At 45.0% G+C, this 18,499-nt stretch overlaps 1 protein-coding gene across 2 annotated transcripts in view; it reads right to left on the minus strand.

Moving 5' to 3' along the window:
* NHERF2 (NHERF family PDZ scaffold protein 2) overlaps positions 1-18,499 on the minus strand; it is a 58,745-nt gene that overhangs the window by 15,483 nt on the left and 24,763 nt on the right. For both annotated transcript variants that reach the window (XM_079952844.1, XM_079952843.1), the window contains exon 3: positions 1,747-1,926. In XM_079952844.1, the coding sequence (XP_079808970.1) occupies positions 1,747-1,926 (180 nt within the window). The remainder of the gene's footprint in view (positions 1-1,746; positions 1,927-18,499) is intronic.

Consider the following 18,499-nt stretch of genomic DNA (forward strand, 5'->3'; position numbering starts at 1 on the left):
GTTTTTTTAAGTAATTTCTCTACTGCTCCATCACCAGCATTTCGGCGTGTGGGGACAGTCCATAAAAATAAACCATACAGAGAATAAAACAATTAAAAGTTAATCATAAAACCAACTGCTATTTTAAAATATCTGCTGGAACAAGCCAGTTTTTGTCATGCACCTGAAGTTCAGCAAGGACGGGGCCTGTCTAACCTCAGGTGGGAGGGAGTTCCACAGGCTTGGTCCCACTACAGTGAATGCTTCTGGTAGTTACAAATGATGCACCTGAGCTATGGGTGACCACCAGCAGAGACTCCCCAAAAGATCTCAGTGATTGGGCAAGGATCTAAGGGATCAGGCGAGCCTGAAGATACCCTGGACCACAGTTGCTAAACTCACAGCATATGACCTTTGGCCAGTCACTGTCTGTCAGCCTAGAGTACCTCACAAGATTGTTGTGCGGATAAAATGGAGTGCACCATGTAAACCACCTTCAGCTCCTCAGAAGAAAAGGCAAAATTTAAATGTAGTAAGTAAGTCAGTACGTAAAAAAATAAGCTTCGAGTCCCCCAGAGAAGCAGACAGCACTCTGGTGCGGGAATACAAAACCCTCGGCACTTCTGAGGGCCTCCATTTCCTAGCAACCACCCAAATGGCTTCTCTTGCCAGAGGCAGGCCCTGACCGCTCTTCCACTACAGGCTCAGCTGCCTGCCTCAAGTAGCCAACAGGAAGGTGAAGCTGGAGGGGAGCCAGAAGCCAAGGAGAGCTCTTCAAAGCCTCCCAAGAGCTTCTGGCTGGGACACTGTCTCCATTCAAACACTTGTTGCCACCTGCAGCCTGCACCCTTGCAGGCAGGCCCCTGAAAGTTGCTTCAAAGCTGGAGACAGGTGCAAAGAGAAAGAAGACGAGGCAAGAAAAACATGAAGCAGAGACCGAACAGTTCCTCCCCTCACCTCACAAGAGCAGGCACCGCAGCCCAAACTGAGGAGCTGCTGAGCATCAAACATTTATGGGAGCCCCTAAGAGCTGGGATCAGGTTTCCAAATTCCACAGGTTCACCTCCTCCCCTCTTTGTGCACTTCAGGAAACGTGCCAGGGGGTTGCTAAATTAATAATCAGCCACCTATCGGTGACATATTGAGTGCTGGAAGCAAAATCTGTCTTCATGAACACACCTGCCTCCTAGGTGGCCTCTCCTACCTCCCTCTCATGTGCACGCACACACATGTACTGTTGCACTGCAGGCATTAAAGATTCAGGGGAGAGAAAGCGAGAGAGTTCTGTCACTGCAGAACAGGTGTGTTCCTGCAGAGAGGGCAAGAAGAGGCAATCACAGAGATGAGCAATTGTGTTCTCTCTCTCTCTCTCTCTCTCTCTCTCTCTCTCTCTCTCTCTCTGAAACATGGGGGTTCAGGATTTCCCAAAAAAAAATTTTTCTGGAATTTAACCCTGCCTGAGCATCTCAGATGTTGGAAGCAGCTGCTCAGTGACGAGAGAATGCTACTCTGCACATGCTCAAAAGCACGTTTTCTTTCATGGAGAAACACTGCAGGAAGGCACCTTGCAACAAACTGACTGGAAACAGACAGAATTCAAACACCAACATGCAGGTCTTTGACAGTGTCATAGTGTGGGCTCTGCATAAAAAGGTGAATGAACAATTCCAGGGCAATGGGCTACTGTGGAAGTGTTCAGGTGGAGCCTGACTGAGCAGAAGAGCTTCTGCTCCTAGGTCCTCCTGCCTTCAAGCTGTCATCCGTTACCTCAACGAGTTTGTCCTGCGGTCGGAGTCCTGCCTTGGATGCTGGTGAATCCGGGTCTACTGACCGAATGAACTGCCCGGGCCTGGCTTTCTCACTGTGGAGGTTGAACCCGTAGCCAGTGGGGCCTTTCTTGAGATGGCAAAGTCGCGGGCAGAGGTCCTTGGGTTGCCCGTTCAGATCCTGGATTTGGGAAGGAAAATAGGCCATTGTTGTGTGGGATTGTTTCTTACTCTTTCTTTATAGAAATAAAAAGTGTCACACAATAAGAAAAAATGCACTAAGGAAACAGCCCTGAACAGGAGACACCCACCCATCTCCACAAGGCCAAACAGGGGCAGATTAAAAATAGACTCAATTAGAGGAAGTGCATTTGTTAAAAACCAATTGTCCAATCCCTCCTGACAGAATAAATTTAATACGCTTGCTAAGTGACAAAAGGATAAAATTAGACCCACCCGTTCAGGGCCCTCTCCCACTTCAAAGCACGCCTGACCAACCAGATCTTAAATGAAACACCCTACATAGGATTATCTGAGAGGCTAAATGCTGCCAAAAAACGGGGTGAGTGGCCTATCATTAGCTAAATGTGTGGACATTGAAAAAACAACATGTGTTCCTATCCCTTATGACTGTGGAGACTCTCCGTCCTTCTGCCTTCAATTAAGAACAGAAGCAGAGCCCTGCTGGATCAAGCCAATGGCCTGTCCAGTCCAGCATCCTGTTCTCACAGTGGCCAACAAGACACCCCAGTGGGAAACCCACACACAGGATTTCAGCACGAAAGCATTCTGTCCAATGGTGGTCTCCAGCAAGTAGCATTCCTTCATCAACACTTTTCCTTGCTGAAAATTTTTCAGATTACTTGAACCTGAAAGTTAGAAGCAGAATAAATGATGCAAAACTAAGATGCCATGGTGAAAATACATGCAATTCACACAACCTACTCCAATTGCAGAAGTGAACTTCTTTTCCTGCAAAATAGTCTCTGGTTTACAGCAGCAGCTCCCAAGGAGCTCTTGAAATTGCTGCAGGTCAACAGGCAGACCGCTTAATGCCATTCAATTGCCTGTTGTCGCAATTGCAGTGCACTATTCTAGATGCTGCATGGTTTTGGTATCACAGTTTTAATTCCCACAATTCAAACTGCATTGCAATCCATTTCTGATTGCTAATCCTCCCTTGGCCTCTTTCAAGTCACTTCCTCCCACCTGCCACTCCAGTCTGTCCCGGAGCATCTGCTGCCACAGTCCATCACAGCTGTGGGTTCTGATCTTCACAGGCATGCTGTGGACCACCTGAATTAAGCTCATGGACCACTGGTGATCCTCAGAGCACAGTTTGGACACCCCCCCCCCCCCGCTTTACAGCACAGTGGCAAGGCACAATTTAGAATGTAGCATTTTTCACAATCCAAAACATTAGTATATTTGAATGGATCAGACACACTTGATTTTCAAAATCAAAACATTAACACAGTGTCCCTCAGAACATAAGAAGAATCTGCTGGATCAGGGCTATGGGCCATCTAGCCCAGCATCCTAGCCAACCAGATGCCTGTGGGAAACTCTCAAGAAGCACCTGAGCACAAGAACACTCTCCCCTCCTGTGGTTTCCAACAACCGGTTTTCAGAAGTACTGACTGGAGGCAAGAACAAAGCCATCATGGGCAATAGCTACTGATAGCCTTTTCCTCTAGTCTAGTCCTCTTCTAAAGCCTTTTATGTTGGCAGCCATCATTGCCTCCTGTGGGAGTGAGTTCCACAGTTTAACTATGCACTGCATGAAGTACTTTCCAACATTCAGCTTCATTAGATGTCCACAAGTTCTAGTGCCATGAGAGACTTCTATCATGTCATCTCTTACTTGCCTTTTCTGTAAACTAAGAAGTCCCAAACACTGCAAGCTTTCCTCACAGGGCAGTCACTCCATCTCCTTGATCCAATGATCACTTTACTCAGAGCAGACCCATGGTTAACTTGGGAAACATGATTAACTTAGGTTCATTATTTTCAGTGAGTCTAAGAAGAACTTAGCTGGAGACAACCCCTATGAAAAGAAGTTCAAGTGCTTGGTGAGCCCTAGAAATCTGTGGCTTTTCACATGTCAGTGTTTTTTCCCTTCCAAAAGGTTGTGGGTTTCCTGTAAGCGAACCACAGGTACCACAAGAATACCACAGGGCCACAAACAAGTGAGGTGACATATCTGGGGAGAGGCAGTTGTGGCTGAGGGGGACCGTTCCCACGTCAATACAAAGTCTTTACTATCTGAGCAGTGTTGGGCTGAGTTCAGCACTGGGGCAATTGCATCTTGGAGACCCCTGCCTTATCATTTCACCCTTTTAGAAAGGTGCAAGATTATATCAGCTATTTTTTTCTTTCTTTTACAGGAAATAGTGCCGCAAGGTGGAATAAGCACAAGGCCAGCGGCAGACAGTGGAAGCTCAAGCGGATTATCTAGGACCCAAACAAGGCACCCAGCAGAGTCACCAGAGCAGAGGCTTTAATGTTGTCAGCACAAGCTATCTTTCCTCAACCTCTTACGTTCAGAATTTTGGTCTGTAAGCCAATAACTTACAAACCATGGTTTGTTGTTAGAAAACAAACCATTGTTGCACCACTGGAAAGGGTTTGCACCTAAAACTAAATCATGGTTTTCACAAACATGTGTATTCTAGGAAAAATTCTAACTAAACCACTGGTGAATTTTCACACCCACTTAAAAAATAATAATTTGCAACCTGATGTGTAAATGTGGAGAACTGAAGATTGGGGGGAGGGGGGAGAAAATGGGAGAAAAAACGAAACTGAAAGATTTGCCCATCGCTTGTGTGAGTAACATGTCCTGAGATGAGGGCAGATCAAATGCTGATATCCCCTTTCCTCCTCCTTTTGCCCTGCCAGGCATGCCAGCAAATTAGCAGGCTGATGACCTTCTGCAAATTATGTTCTCTTTGGTACCTTAATCACATTTGAGATGCCTCTCCAGATTTACAAAGACAAAACGCCTGAAAATGAAAGCCTGCCAAGTTTCTTGGCACAGACGCCCTTGTCCCCCGAAATGAGAGCTGAGTGATGACACACAGGCGATAATTCCATTTGCGAGATAGCAAGAGAGGGCCTGCACCCACCCCCAATCTGCACCAGGTGGCCTGCAGAGAACAGCAGCGCAGACACAGCAAGAGAGGCTGTGTGGAGCAATGGGAAGAGACTCTTGATTCTGGCCAGGATTCAGATCTTCTGCTTAGCTGCTAATGACAATGGCTCACTGGTAGAGCATTTGCTTTGCACACAGAAGGTCCCAGGTTCAGTCCCTGACACTTTAAGGTGACCCTGGGAGAGATCGCCTGTGCCAGACCCTGCAGAGCTGCTGCCAGTCAGTGCAGTCACTACTGAGCTAGAATGGCCAACAGTTTGACTTGATAAAAGACAGCTTCCTGTTATTTTAGGGGGGAAACTGTAGCTCAGCAATATACCACTGCAACTGATATTATTATTATTACTCACCCATCACCAGCAGATATTAGGGCAGATTACAACAATTACAAATTCAGGATTAAAAATAGTTATATTGCACTTTGAGGAATAGGATGGGACCTAAAAATGCACATCTCAGGTGTCAAAGGCCAGGGTAAAGAGGCATGTCTTCAACATTTGTCAAAATCCATATAGTGAAGAAGCTGGGTGTGCGTCTGTGGGGAGACAATTCCAAAATTCAGGGACTGCTATAAAAAAGGCCTTCTCCTGGGCTGCCACCATGCATTTCGGCACCTTTCCATGCGCTGCTCTGGTTCGCCAGAAGCGGCTTAGTCATGCTGGCCACATGACCCAGAAGCTGTCTGCGGAAAAACGCCGGGCTCCCTCAGCCTATATAAAGCGAGATGAGCGCCGCAACCCCAAAATCGTCCATGACTGGAACTAACGGTCAGGGGTACCTTTAGCTTTAAGATACCATAACCAAATTTTGCATGATGGTTCCTGAGATGAATGTTTCCTGTCTATCTTTGCATACAACTAGATGCCATTCGAAGTAAGATTGCGGACCGTACTTTTCAAAACTGATTTTGTTTCTTAGAATTCCTGAGCAACACCAGGTACGAGGCTGCTAGCGATAAATAAAGTGTTCTCTCTTTTCCCTCCTCCTCTCCAGCACATTTTCCAGAGAAAAGAGTTAGCACCTGATGACAACTCCCCAAGGTTTGGCTGCAAATTATCTCTGAAGAAAAAAATGGTGTGTAAACAATCCAATTACAAAGAATAGTTTCCAAATGACTGTCTGTACAGGAGGAGAAAGGAGCAGATTTCTATTTACCTGCCTTTTTCTTTACAAAGAAGGGTCCCTCGATAGATGCTAATGCAAATAACATTTTTCAAAATACTCCTCGGAGGCTTGGATGTTGTAGAGCTGGGGTGGTAATTTGAGGTTACTAATGGGCTACAGCCCCCATCAGCCAGCATGGCCAGTGGTCAAGGATGATGGGAACTGTACATCAGCAACATCAGAGGGTCCATGGGTTAGCGCCCCCAACCGATTTAGGGCTCCCAGGTTCCTTAAATGGCTCCCATCTATTAAGACAGATGAGTAGAAGGGTGAATTTTTGCCCAAGAAGCTTCTCCCTCTATGGTGCTACAATGAGGAGAAAAGCTGTCCAACATTTAAGAGCAGCAGGAGAGGCCCTGCTCAGAATTCTTTCCTGCCACAAGCTAGAAGTGAGAGTTGTTCAGTTATGGGAACTTCCTTCTATGCGGCTCCCTGCCTTGGACCCAGCTAGCAAAAGGAGAGAGAGAAATGAGCCCTGAAAATGGTGTCAGATGTGTAAAAACTACAATAAAGATACCAAACATCCAACCAGCTCAACAAAGAAATACCGTAGGTGGTTTCAATTCAAAAGGGCATTGGGTTTTGCCTTGGAACTAACCTGCAGGAAATCAAGAGGCAATTTAATGTTTTTTTCCGTACTAAGTGGAAGCCCACAAGGAAGCTTTTACTACAAGTTACAAAAGCAGTCTGTATTATTTATTGTTATTATTTATCAGTGCTATTTTTCAAGAAAAATAGAATACCTCCCTTATTCTCTTATAAAAGCAATGACGCCCACCTGAGAGGTGCCGGAACTGAGTTCCGGCAGAAAAAAAGCCCTGATTATTATTATTTTGATTTGTTTTTAAATGTATCTGAATCTGATCATTAAAGTACCGGTAAGACTTTACTGTTTCTATCCCTTGGAGGAAAGTCTCCACATTCTTGCCTTCCCCTCCAATTTCTTCATCACCCCTCTCCTTGCTGATATTTCCAGGAACACTTCTCCCATTATGAACCGACCCACACCCTGTGATCATCATCTGAGGCCCTTCCTCCTATGCTCCCTCCACAAGAGGCCCAGAGGGTAGCAACAGAATAAGTCGGGCTTCCTCAACCTTGGCCCTCCAGATGTTTTGAGACTACAATTCCCATCATCCCTGACCACTGGTCCTGCTAGCTAGGGATCATGGGAGTTGTAGGCCAAAAACATCTGGAGGGCTGAGGTTGAGGAAGCCTGGAATAAGTCCTTTTCAGTGGTGGCTCCCTGTTCATGGAATACTCTCCCCAGGAAGACTTGCCTGGAACCTTCTTTGTCTAGTTTCAGGTGCCATCCCATAACATTGGATGACCATCTGTTGGGGATTCTTTAGTTGTGATTCTTGCATTGCAGGGGGCTGCAGTCCAACAACCTCTGAAGGGCCACAGCCTCCCCATATCCATGTTAGAGAGAAAGCAAAAATTTGTGGGCAGAGGTGGCTGGGAATCTGGGACCATGGATACTTGTCTTTTCTTTGGAAATCAACAACAGATAGCCTTTTATTGGGGGAGAGGCAAATCAGGGCTTACCACACAGATATTCCGGGTAAATGTTTATGTATCCTCTTAATCAACAGTTAAATTGCTTTGAACGTTATTTTGCTGGGGTGGCAGGGTAACAATAAATAAACCCAATGTAATCTAATCTAAAGCAGATTCCAGCATTGTATTCCACGGTTTGGTTGTTTGTCTTCCACAGTAAAGCAGGATGTCATGTTATTTATTTCTAGCAAGACAGATTAATGCTGGATTGCGTTCAATTCCTCCTCCCCCTCCACCTTTATTTGCTCTGCGCTCCATCATGTGATTTCTCACGTAAATACTCACCATTAGTGAGAAATATGCTAGGTATGAAGTCAGATGAGCCCAAGTGAAGGGCCTTTTTAAAATAACTTATTCTTATTTTTTCCCAAGAGGCAGAACAAATGCAGGGATAGCTGAAATATTTGGAAAATGAATACAGTATGAACATAAGGAGCTGCCTCATACTGAGTCAGACCATTAGTCCATCTTGTTCAGGGTCGCCTGCACTGACCGGCAGCTGCTCGCCAGGGTTACAAATAGAGAGCCTTCTCTTAGCCCTCCCTGGAAGTGCCAGTGATCAAATCAAAGACTTTTCACACACAAAGTTATTGCACGGTCTTTCCTACAATAGTTGCCTTATCAAATCACTGGTCCATCTAGCCTGCAAAGCCCTACTCTGATAGGCAGGGGCTCTCAGGCAAAGAATGCTCCTTCCCATTGACTGGCACCCTGCTCCTTTGAGCTGTACATTCCAGACACTGAATATGGAAACTTCAGATTGCAAAAGGAATATATATATGCCATGGCATGCAGAAGGTCCCAGGTTCAATCCTTGATGCCATTTCCAGGTACAGCTAGAAAAGATCCCTTCCTGGAACCCTGGAGAATCACTGCTGCCAGTCAGTTTAAACAAGACTGAACTAGGTGATCCAATGGTGATGGTTTCATTTATTTATTTATAAAATATATTTATATACTGCCATATAATTTAAAAAGAACAAAAAAAGGTTTACAACACTATCCGTATGTAATTAAAAAACATGTAAAAAAATTAAAATCAACGGCCATCAACTTAATGTTATGGAAACATGTTTAAGACCCAGGTCACTAGTCAAAATGGTGGCAAGCCCAGTTAGCAGAACTTGTGGTGTTAAGATTTGACATGGAAGACCAGGGTTCAAATTCCCCCCTCAGCCATGAAGCTCACTGGGCAACCTTGAGCCTGTCACTGCTTCTCAGCAAAACCTACTTCATACGGTTGTTACGAGGCTAACATGGGAAGGAGGAAAACTATGTATACAGTCGTACCTTGGAAGTTGAATGGACTCCATTCTGGAAGTCCATTCGACTTCCACAATGTTCAAAAACCAAATTGTGGCTTCTGATTGGCTGCAGGAAGCTCCTTCAGCCAATCAGAAGCCCCGGAAGCCCCAAACGTTCCAAAAGAACATTCGCAAACCGGAACAATCACTTCCGAGTTTGCGGTGTTCGGGAGCCGAAATGTCCAACTTCCAGGGCGTTCAGGGCGTTCAGGATCCAAGGTATGACTGTACCATCTTGAACTCCTTGGATAAATACAATCAATCAATCAAACAATCAATCAAACCACAAACTGTCAATTACCACTACCACCATCAATCTCTTTCTCTCTCTAGGAAACACAATGTTTTGGATAAAGGAGCACAGCATTGTAACACAAAGTCAGGCCAATGTAACATGTACAATTCTCTGTCCCTCCATAGCAACCACATTACTAGGTCAGCGGATATTATCTGGTCCGATTGAGTTTGTCTTTAACGGTTCATATCATCCTGTGCAACACACACAGCTGTCTCATCTTTCCTGACCAATGTAACAAACTCAGGATATTTCCCAGGGCCTGCAAGCCAGCGAGTTCGTGAGTATCTGCAAATATTTCCAGCCTGCCTTAGAGAATTCTTCAAAAACTGCAGAAAACAGGAAATGATTTAACTGGTTGAATAATATTGGAACTCTGAGCTTTCTCGACCCCAAAGGACACATTTTAACAAGAACGGGGGGGGGGGGGGCTTTGAACCTGGGCTGGAGGGGAGAGAGAATAATCCTATTTGAATTATTATTATTATTTTAGAAAAACTGAAATGACACGGTTCAAAGATCCATTACTGAAAGGGCCTTGTTGGGATTTTATTAGAGTTTTAACTGGAGCTGATATGAAATTTTGTTAGCTTTGAATTACCGGCCTTGGCAACCACCCCCAATCATCTCTGTGTTTATCAAAATACAAACTGTATTCTGACGTTTAAAAAACAAAAGCAAATCTTGGCTACATTCCCTTGGCCCCTTACCTTCCAGGGAAAATAAGGATTTTCTCATATCTGTTCCTGGGAACGCACAATTCATAGTTAGCCTTTGCAGATTTTGGATACACTTTGAAAAAACATCTTGTTAGTGCACACACAACCAGGCCCCCTCAGAAATCCAGAGAGATGGGTAGGGTTGGACAAATCTTAAGTTCGGCTCACTACACTTCCACATCAGAAAAAAAGTTCTAATGGAAATTCAGCAGAATTTCAGTGTGCATTCTCCTTAACATGCCAATCATGCGCAGTGTAATTTCTCAATGCATTTTTTAAAATGTTGTTTTCACTAATATATGTAATTTATGCACACTTCCCTTAAGATATGCATTTTCATATACTTTTTTTTCGGGGGGGGGGAGAATTCCTCTTGCTTTTAATATTTGAAGCTTTTAATGTTTGACAGACTATTGTATTTTAATATTTTGGTGGAAGCTGCCCAGAGTGGCGGGGTATAAATAATTTATTATTATTATTATTATTATTATTATTATTATTATTATTATTATTTTACAGATGGAGAGGGATGTTAAGAGTGTGCATAGAAACTAGGCTAGTGTAACCTGGTAATTTTTTGCCCCACTCACTTTGGCCTCTGGCTCCGCCCACCGCACACATGTGGCCCCATACAATTCCCAAAAAGGGAATGTGGCCCTCTGGCTAAAGCAGGTTACCTGACCCTGAAATGCAATAAGTAAGGGCATGCTCCTCCAACAGCACAGCAGATAAATCTCAGTTTGTGCCCAGTGGTTAATCCTACTCAGAGCAGACCCACTGAAATTGATGGACTTATCGTTTCATTAATTTCAATAGGTCTACTTTGAATAGAACATAGTTGGCTACAAGCCCTCAATTAACAGTTTCCGGGGCTACCACCCAAGCTCATGTGTAAATTACGTCTGAGTAGTGGCAATGGTGCCTGAATTTCTAGCCTTGTCAACAGGTTCATCATGGTTATTTGGACTCTTGTGGCAGAATGCTTTTCATTTCTCATTATGGAAAAGAAAAACATCCTCAGCATATTTTGCTCTAGACTCAGCACCATAAACATTGGCACTGGCCTTGATTAACGAGGCGACGTCTGGACAATTAATTAGTCAGGTGTCAGCCCTTTAGAGCAAGGAAAATCCATTCTCGGGAGCGCCAGATACAGATCCACAGAGATTTTAAAGAGGAGATGGGGAAAGTCCTACAATTTATTATTGTTTTCTAGCTCTAAGGGATGGGAATGAGCATTACAAAGCAGCAAAGGGGTGTCTACAGTTTATAAGAGCACAGGAAACACTGTGCTTTAGGGGGGGAAATTAAGATATCCAAACACTTTACCTCAGAAACTCCAAAGTCTGCAAGTACAAAAGCATCCGGCACATCAATAAATGTAATGTTGATTTGCTTGCTTTGAAGAAGCTTGGGGGGTAATTAAATTTCCCAGCAAGAAAAAATGAGTAAATAATTTAATAAGAGCTGGAAGGACCCTGGCACAGGCATGTCAACAACAAGTGCCTAATGCTATCCTGAGATGAGTTAAGGATAGTCTTAGGAGAACCAAGCGTGTGTTTTTATTCCTTGCAAAAAGGTCACTTTTCAGCCTAACCTACCTCACAGGGTTGTTGTGTGGATAAAACGGATGGGGCTGATGGGAATGTTGTAAGAAATAGTAGTCCAAAACATCTTCAAGGCACCAGACTGGGAGAGGCTGTCCTAAAAAGCTTTTGCTGAACTCTGGCATTTCAGAGCAGACTGTTTTAAAATGCTCTAGCGAAGCCCTAAAAAACACACACAGAGAGAGATGCCAGCCAACGACTTGTCTCATGTTCCCTTCCTGCCATCTCTTCTGAAATATCTTCAGCTCCCTTGCTAGTCATCCCAGTTGGCAAGGCCACCTTCACAGTGTACATTAAAAGCACTATGGTACCACTTCAAACTGCCATAGCTTCTTCAACCATTGAATTCTGGGAACTGTAGTTTGTTAAGGATGCTAAAGGGTTTTAGGAGTCCTGCATTCCCGTTGCGGAGCTACAATTCCCAGAGTGGTTCAGCAGTCAGTATCTCTTCATAAGGAACTCTGGGAACTGCAGCTCTGGGAGAGGAATAGCGGCTTCCTAATACTGTTCAGCACCCTTCACAGAGTACAGCTCCCAGGAATCTTTGGGTGGAAGCCATGACAGTTCAAAGAAGCATCACAGTATATTAAATGTATGGTGTGAATGTGGCCTTGGAGCAGTTTGCATGGGACCTCCAGAGGTCCGCCATCCAGCTTACTGACTGGGGCCATGTCCAGGGAACTTCTTGCAATGCTTCAGTATCAAGGTATCTGGAGACGGTTTGAGGCAACAGTATGGAGGGCTTGCCATCCACGTCCCTTATGACAATGACACACCAAACAGCGATTGACATTATGAAGAGCAGAAAAGGCCGCTCCTAACTGACATCTAAGTTGGACATTTTAATATACAGAGCCTTTCGGTGTGTGGAAATTAGATACGAACAATAACTTTTTGTACGAGGAAGCGGTTCACATTACATGTAACCCAAGACCTCAGTGTAACGGGAGGAGCGGCAGCAAAGTAATATTTTAAACGCTCACACAGAATGGACGCCTCCAAACGAAGCAAGAGGAAGGATCCTAAGCTGTGAGAAACTGGCTACAAGCTCCGTCATTCCCAAAGGCTGCAAACACCAGTGGGAGCCTCTAGACCCCCTGCCAATGACCTGGCACCGGCTGCTTTATTCTGAATTTATTTCATTTATTTATCACATTTATATCCCACTTCCTCCCCTCCATTTAATCCGCACAACAACCCTGTGAGGTAGGTTAGGCTGAGAGGCAGCGACTGGTCTAAGGTAACCCAGTGAGCTTCATAATGGTTGAACCTCGGCCTCCAGATTCCTACTCTGACACACCACTTCATTCCCACATTTGCTTTTCCTACAGCTATTTGTTTTATGTATAAAAAGCAGACTATCATAGCGTATTTAGTAATATAGTAATATTTATAGTACAGGACACAGGTGGTGCTGTGGGTTAAACCATAGAGATTAGGGCTTGCCAGTCAGGTCGGCAGTTCGAATCCCCGCGACGGGGTGAGCTCCCGTTGCTTGGTCCCTGCTCCTGCCAACCTAGCAGTTCGAAAGCACAACAAAGTGCAAGTAGATAAACAGGTACCACTCCAGCGGGAAGGTAAACGGTTTCTGTGCGCTGCTCTGGTTCGCCAGAAGTGGCTTAGTCATGCTGGCCACATGACCCGGAAGCTGTACACTGGCTCTCTCGACCAATAAAGCGAGATGAGCGCTGCAACCCCTGAGTCGTCCATGACTGGACTTAACGGTCGGGGGTCCCTTTACCTTTAATATTTATAGTATAGTAAATATTTTAATATATAAATTTTAAATATCCTGCTAGGGTAGGGCTGAAAGACGGTTCAAGTGCCTGCCAGAAGCACCTCCCTCTTGTGAACTTTAACATTAAGAACACTTATTTTTAGAGGCTTTAAAACAGCGGCAAAGGGAGCCAAGCCTTTCCTCTCCCCCACAAACAGCTTGTCACAAAAAATGTTGTTGCGGCCCCTGCTCCTCTCACTAAGCCAAAGTTGGGTCCCTGCCACCGAGCAGAGCGGGCATAATTGTCTCCATTCATACAGCACGCCAGCGATCTGATGTTTGTTAAGAGTGGAGCCAGCTTCCCCTCTCGGTGCCAGAGTGAGTCATCGGGGGATCCAAGGGGAAAGGTTTCGCAACGAGGCGGGCCTGAGTGGAAGGAGCCTGCAAGGGCTTCCCGCCCCAGAGATTCCCCAACTTAAAAGGCGGCCCCACACAATGGTTCTGGGTTTGTCCTTGGGAACATGTGCAAGACCCAAGAATGACGCCACAAAACTCCCTAGGGAAGCCTTTGCCAACCTGGTGCCCTCCAAATAGATTGGACTACCTGGGAAGATGGTGGACTATCCTTCATCGGAGGTTTCTCAACAGAAGATGGATGGTCGTCTTGTCAGGAATGCCATTATTATTATTATTATTATTATTATTATTATTACTGCAATTACTGCATTGCATGGGGTTGGACTAGATGACCCTGGGGGTCCCTTCCAACTCTACGATTCTATGATTCTGTTGACTCCCATCAACCCCAGCCAGCACATCCATTTTACTGGAAGGCACTAGGTTGGCTAAAACAGCCTGCAATCCATGCTGTTCTGTTTTAAGCTGGAATTGGAATACCAACTCTACTTCTGGATTTCAAGAATCCAAGTAATAATCTTCAACCAAGTGGGCAGTTCCTCTCTCCCCAGCCTAATTTTCTTTTTTTGAGCGGGGGGTGTGTGTGTTTGTCAATGGGCCATTGTATGCATTGAAAGGTTTAAATGCCCCTTTCCCCTCACTGCAATCACGATCCCATCCTGCAGTTGGGTGGGGTGGAGAAAAGAAACAGATGTAAAGGCCATGCTATTTGAAAAGGGAAATGTTAAATGGAAGGGGTCGAAATCATTTCTGGAGAGAGGCAGAATCACAGAGAAGAAAATAGCTAGACCAATCTATACTGACCATAGCCAGCCAAATAACCTACCCCAACAGCTGTGTGATGGGTCACCTACATCAGGAGGAATTGCACAGCTGTTCCATTATGTGTGTCTTTTATTTTTTTTTAAAAAAAGAAGTAAATCTGTATTAAAATACACATACCCGTTGGATGCTGGTTTTATCTGTCGTCTTTTAATTTAAATTTAAACTTAAATTTAAAGGGAAATCATATGCAAACACTGTAAAAACCCACCTGGAATCATGAGGCAACCTTCTTCCTCCTCTCAGGCCAGCCAAAGACAGATGAGTATCTTGGCAAATCCATAGGCGGTGATGAAGCCCTTTCCTCTACTCCGGTTTTAAAGTGTTACTAATTGCCTGTAAACTGACACTAAACAGAACTCCTAGCCTGGACATGATCTCTGCAATTCCCAACATACGCCCCTCTATCCGACAGGGGAATCTTGAGATTCCCCAGGCAGAAGAGAGGCTTGAGAGAAGGTCATTGCCCTGAAATTTCTGGAATGCTATCAGCACTCCAAAATCATCCAGATTTCTTAAACCCATTTTAAAGGTATGCAGCCTGGTAGGACTCCAACTCCAGCTGTGAGCTGTGCGCAAACTGAGGTCGTAAAAGCAGCTCTGAGCATTTATCCAGTCCATTTCAAGGGCTTCAGATATATCATCTTCTTAATTAGACCAGTATTTATCATCCCCCGAATTGCAAACAAGGCCCAAGCTTGAGAGAAGAGCAACTTGCCAGGAGTTAACAGCTCAGAGTTAAAATCTGAATTGGAGATTTCCTGCCTCGCAGCTCATGTTTTCAGTCATCTTTGCTACACCATCTGCGTGCAAAGTATATATATTTGTGCTCGTTGCAATGGTTCGTGTAATTAGCTACATGCAAAGGATAAGCTATACGACAGCTTTATTTGTATGCACATTTGTATGTGAGGTACCTTAAAATAAAATAAAAACCCATCATTAATGGCAAAACTGGGAATGTAAGATGCTGTTTTATACAGTCAGACCCTTGGTCCATCTAGCTCAGTACTGTCTACACTGACCGGCAGCAGCTCTCCAGGGTTTCAGACAAGAGGGCTTTTTCCAGCCCTACCTGGAAGTGTCAGGGATTGAACCTGGGATCTTCTACATCCAAAGCAGGTGCTCTAACCACCGAGCCAAGGCCTTTCACCCAAACTACATGTGGTGAAATATGTGTAATTATGCTCTGACCCGTTTTTGGGTGGGCACAAGGGGGAATGAAATGAGAAGAGGGTGAGGAGAAAGGTTCCTTAATCCTGTCCCCTTCGGCTCACTTTTCCCCTCAGAATTGCCCTCCCCAAATTGCTCTTCTCTCTGCCAGAAGAAGACAACAGTCCCTCCCCACTCCTGTACTCCACATATTTTCCCCTCAAGGAGAAAAGCAGCTTGGAGAGGAAAATTTGGAAGAGGAAAATAACCAAGCGCCTTTTGGGTCTTATTTTCTGCACATCTGCCCTTGATTTGGAGCATTTCTTTGTGGTATTTTTCAAGGGGGATAAATGTGCTTTTGTGACAGCACAGGCTGTGGTCTGCACCATGAGAGGGAAGCAAACCAGTCCCCCACGTCTTGTTAGCATCACCACTTCCGCCAATGGGTATCGTCTCCCTATCATCACCACCACTACTAGTTTTTCCCACTTTTGGACTTTAGCTGGCCCAACTCCCTATACTGGGTAGAATGGCATGACACTTAGGCATGGGGTGAAAAGGGAGGCATCAACCCAATTATCCAAAACAAACTATGCTTTATTTAAAGTTTTAGTAAGGCAACAAGTTAGGCAGCAGTATTTTTTTCCAAAAAGAAAACAAGCTTTATAGTTTGAGGTGTTAGCTGTAAGAGTATGTAAAAGAAACACAGGAAAAAATAAACACATTCAGCTAAACCTATTATTAAACAAGCCAATACTTATTGATCTGCAACCCTCAATCCAGCTTTTAGGTCCCTTTTAGGTCTTCCTTGGGCTTTTTTCTGCTGCAGTACTCAACTATACTATTTCCAATATTCACCTCAAAGTATTTCAGCGCTTTTAAGCTCTTGAACGCTTCAACTGTTAATTCTTCAATTACTTTATTTTCCACCTTGATTTATACACATTATTTTCACCTCATCCCAACCTCTCAGCCAATCAGAGGGGGAGAAGACACCTGGTTAAATTTCTGTTTCTCAGGCTAAACATTGGACCTTCCTGTGTACTTTTGACCTTCCTGTGCAGAACTTTTTGCTGTGCACTTCTGACCTTCCTCTCCTGTGCAGATATAAAAGCCTTAGTCTGATCCCAACCTTTGACAGAGCAAGTTGCTCACTCAGAGCTGTCTGTGATGCAGCAACCTCTGAGGAGCCTTCAGCCTTGCTGCTTTCCTTGTAGGTTCTGGCATCAGACCAGAATACAACAGCCTTATTCTTTCACAACATCCCATGCCTTCTAAACATGCATCTGACTCCACTCTGCACGTAGAGGCTTCTTAGCTGATCTATAGATGATGTTCCTGCAGTTAGCGCCCATGGTCAAATATCAGTGCTGGTGCAAAAGGTGAACCTGTGCCCCACCTTCCTCAGCCCTTGGGTTGAGGACCACCTGTTGGCACAAATCTTGGCACTGAAAGACCACCCAAACTGCCTCCACCAGATTAACCACTGCAAGACCACAGTAGGCCAAGAACAGGTATACTGCAGGGCACCTATGCACAGAGAGGTCAGTACTCAAGCAGGCCAAAGCAGGTTAGCCAAACTGCAGCTAATCAGGCCCATAAAGAGCAAACACAACATCCTTGCAGAAAACGTCACCCTTTTGGCTGACAAGAATGCCAGGCCAAAGACAGGCTACTGTTTCACTGAAGGACAAAGCAGTACCAGCTGAAGAAGAAAAAATCACTGTTCCAGCCACTCTGCTGCTTTGGTTGTGACAATAAGTTTATCCTCCCATCACACCATACTCCTATAAAAATTAAGTGGTAAAAAACTCAATTGTAAAGTAAGCAGGAAGGATTTCAGCTTTGATATCCGTGATCTGGTAAGATTTGGTGATCTTATGTTCTCATGACCACACAGAAATGCCACCTAGTAGGTCAGCCTTTCCCAGCCTACTGGTGCCTTGAACTCCCATCAGCCCTAACCAGCACAGTATAATGTTGGGGCTGATGGGAGTTGTAGTTCAAAACACCTGGCAGGCGTAAGGTTGTGCCTGAGGCAGCAAAAAACACCAGCAGCTGCTGACAACAGTCTGAAACAGCCTCCCATAACCTGGTTTCCTCCAGACATTTTGGACTAGAGCTCCCATCGACTGGCTGGGTTTGATGGGGAATTGTAGTCCAAAATATCTGGTGGCCATCAGGTTTGGGAAGTCTGGTCTAGCCCCAAGATCAGAATGGAAAGTTGACTATTCCTGGCCCACTGTGGGCTAGCCAGGTGTAAACATGCACCCATCCCTCAGTACAGTTATTCCCCTTTAATTAAGTGGAGGGATGTGATCAGGATTCTTGCAGGCTTTCCCCAAGCAGAACAGGGTGGGAAAGGAGCCAGTGTCCGAAAAACCTTATCAGCAAGGAACACAGTTCCTCTTCACGGTTTATCTCGGAGCCCAAACTGTACAGCAAGTTCTGAAGCAGCTGCCCCGGGAGCGCGCCAACATTCCCGGCATTGCTCCGTTCTCCCCTTATCTCCTGGAGCAAGAACAGTCTGACAAAGAGGGTACAAAGTATTTTGGAACAGCCAGTGGGCAAGTGGGAGGGGAGGAGGAGGAGGGCTGTGGGTGCAGAAGCCAAGTGATCACCAACCTCACCCACAAGAAAGGCCCCAACGCAAGATCAAGGGCATGGAGCGAAGGGAATGGTGTGAGGAACGGTTGCAGCATTTGGGGCTTTTCAGTTCAGAGAAAAGGCGAGTGAGAGGCGACATGACAAGTTTATGAAATTATGCATGGCATGGAGAAAGCGGACTGAGAAAAGTTTTTCCAACTCTTTCCTAACAGAAGAAATCATGGTCATCCAATGAA

This window comes from Podarcis cretensis (assembly GCF_951804945.1).
Source record: "Podarcis cretensis genome assembly, chromosome: 14".
NCBI lineage: Eukaryota > Metazoa > Chordata > Lepidosauria > Squamata > Lacertidae > Podarcis > Podarcis cretensis.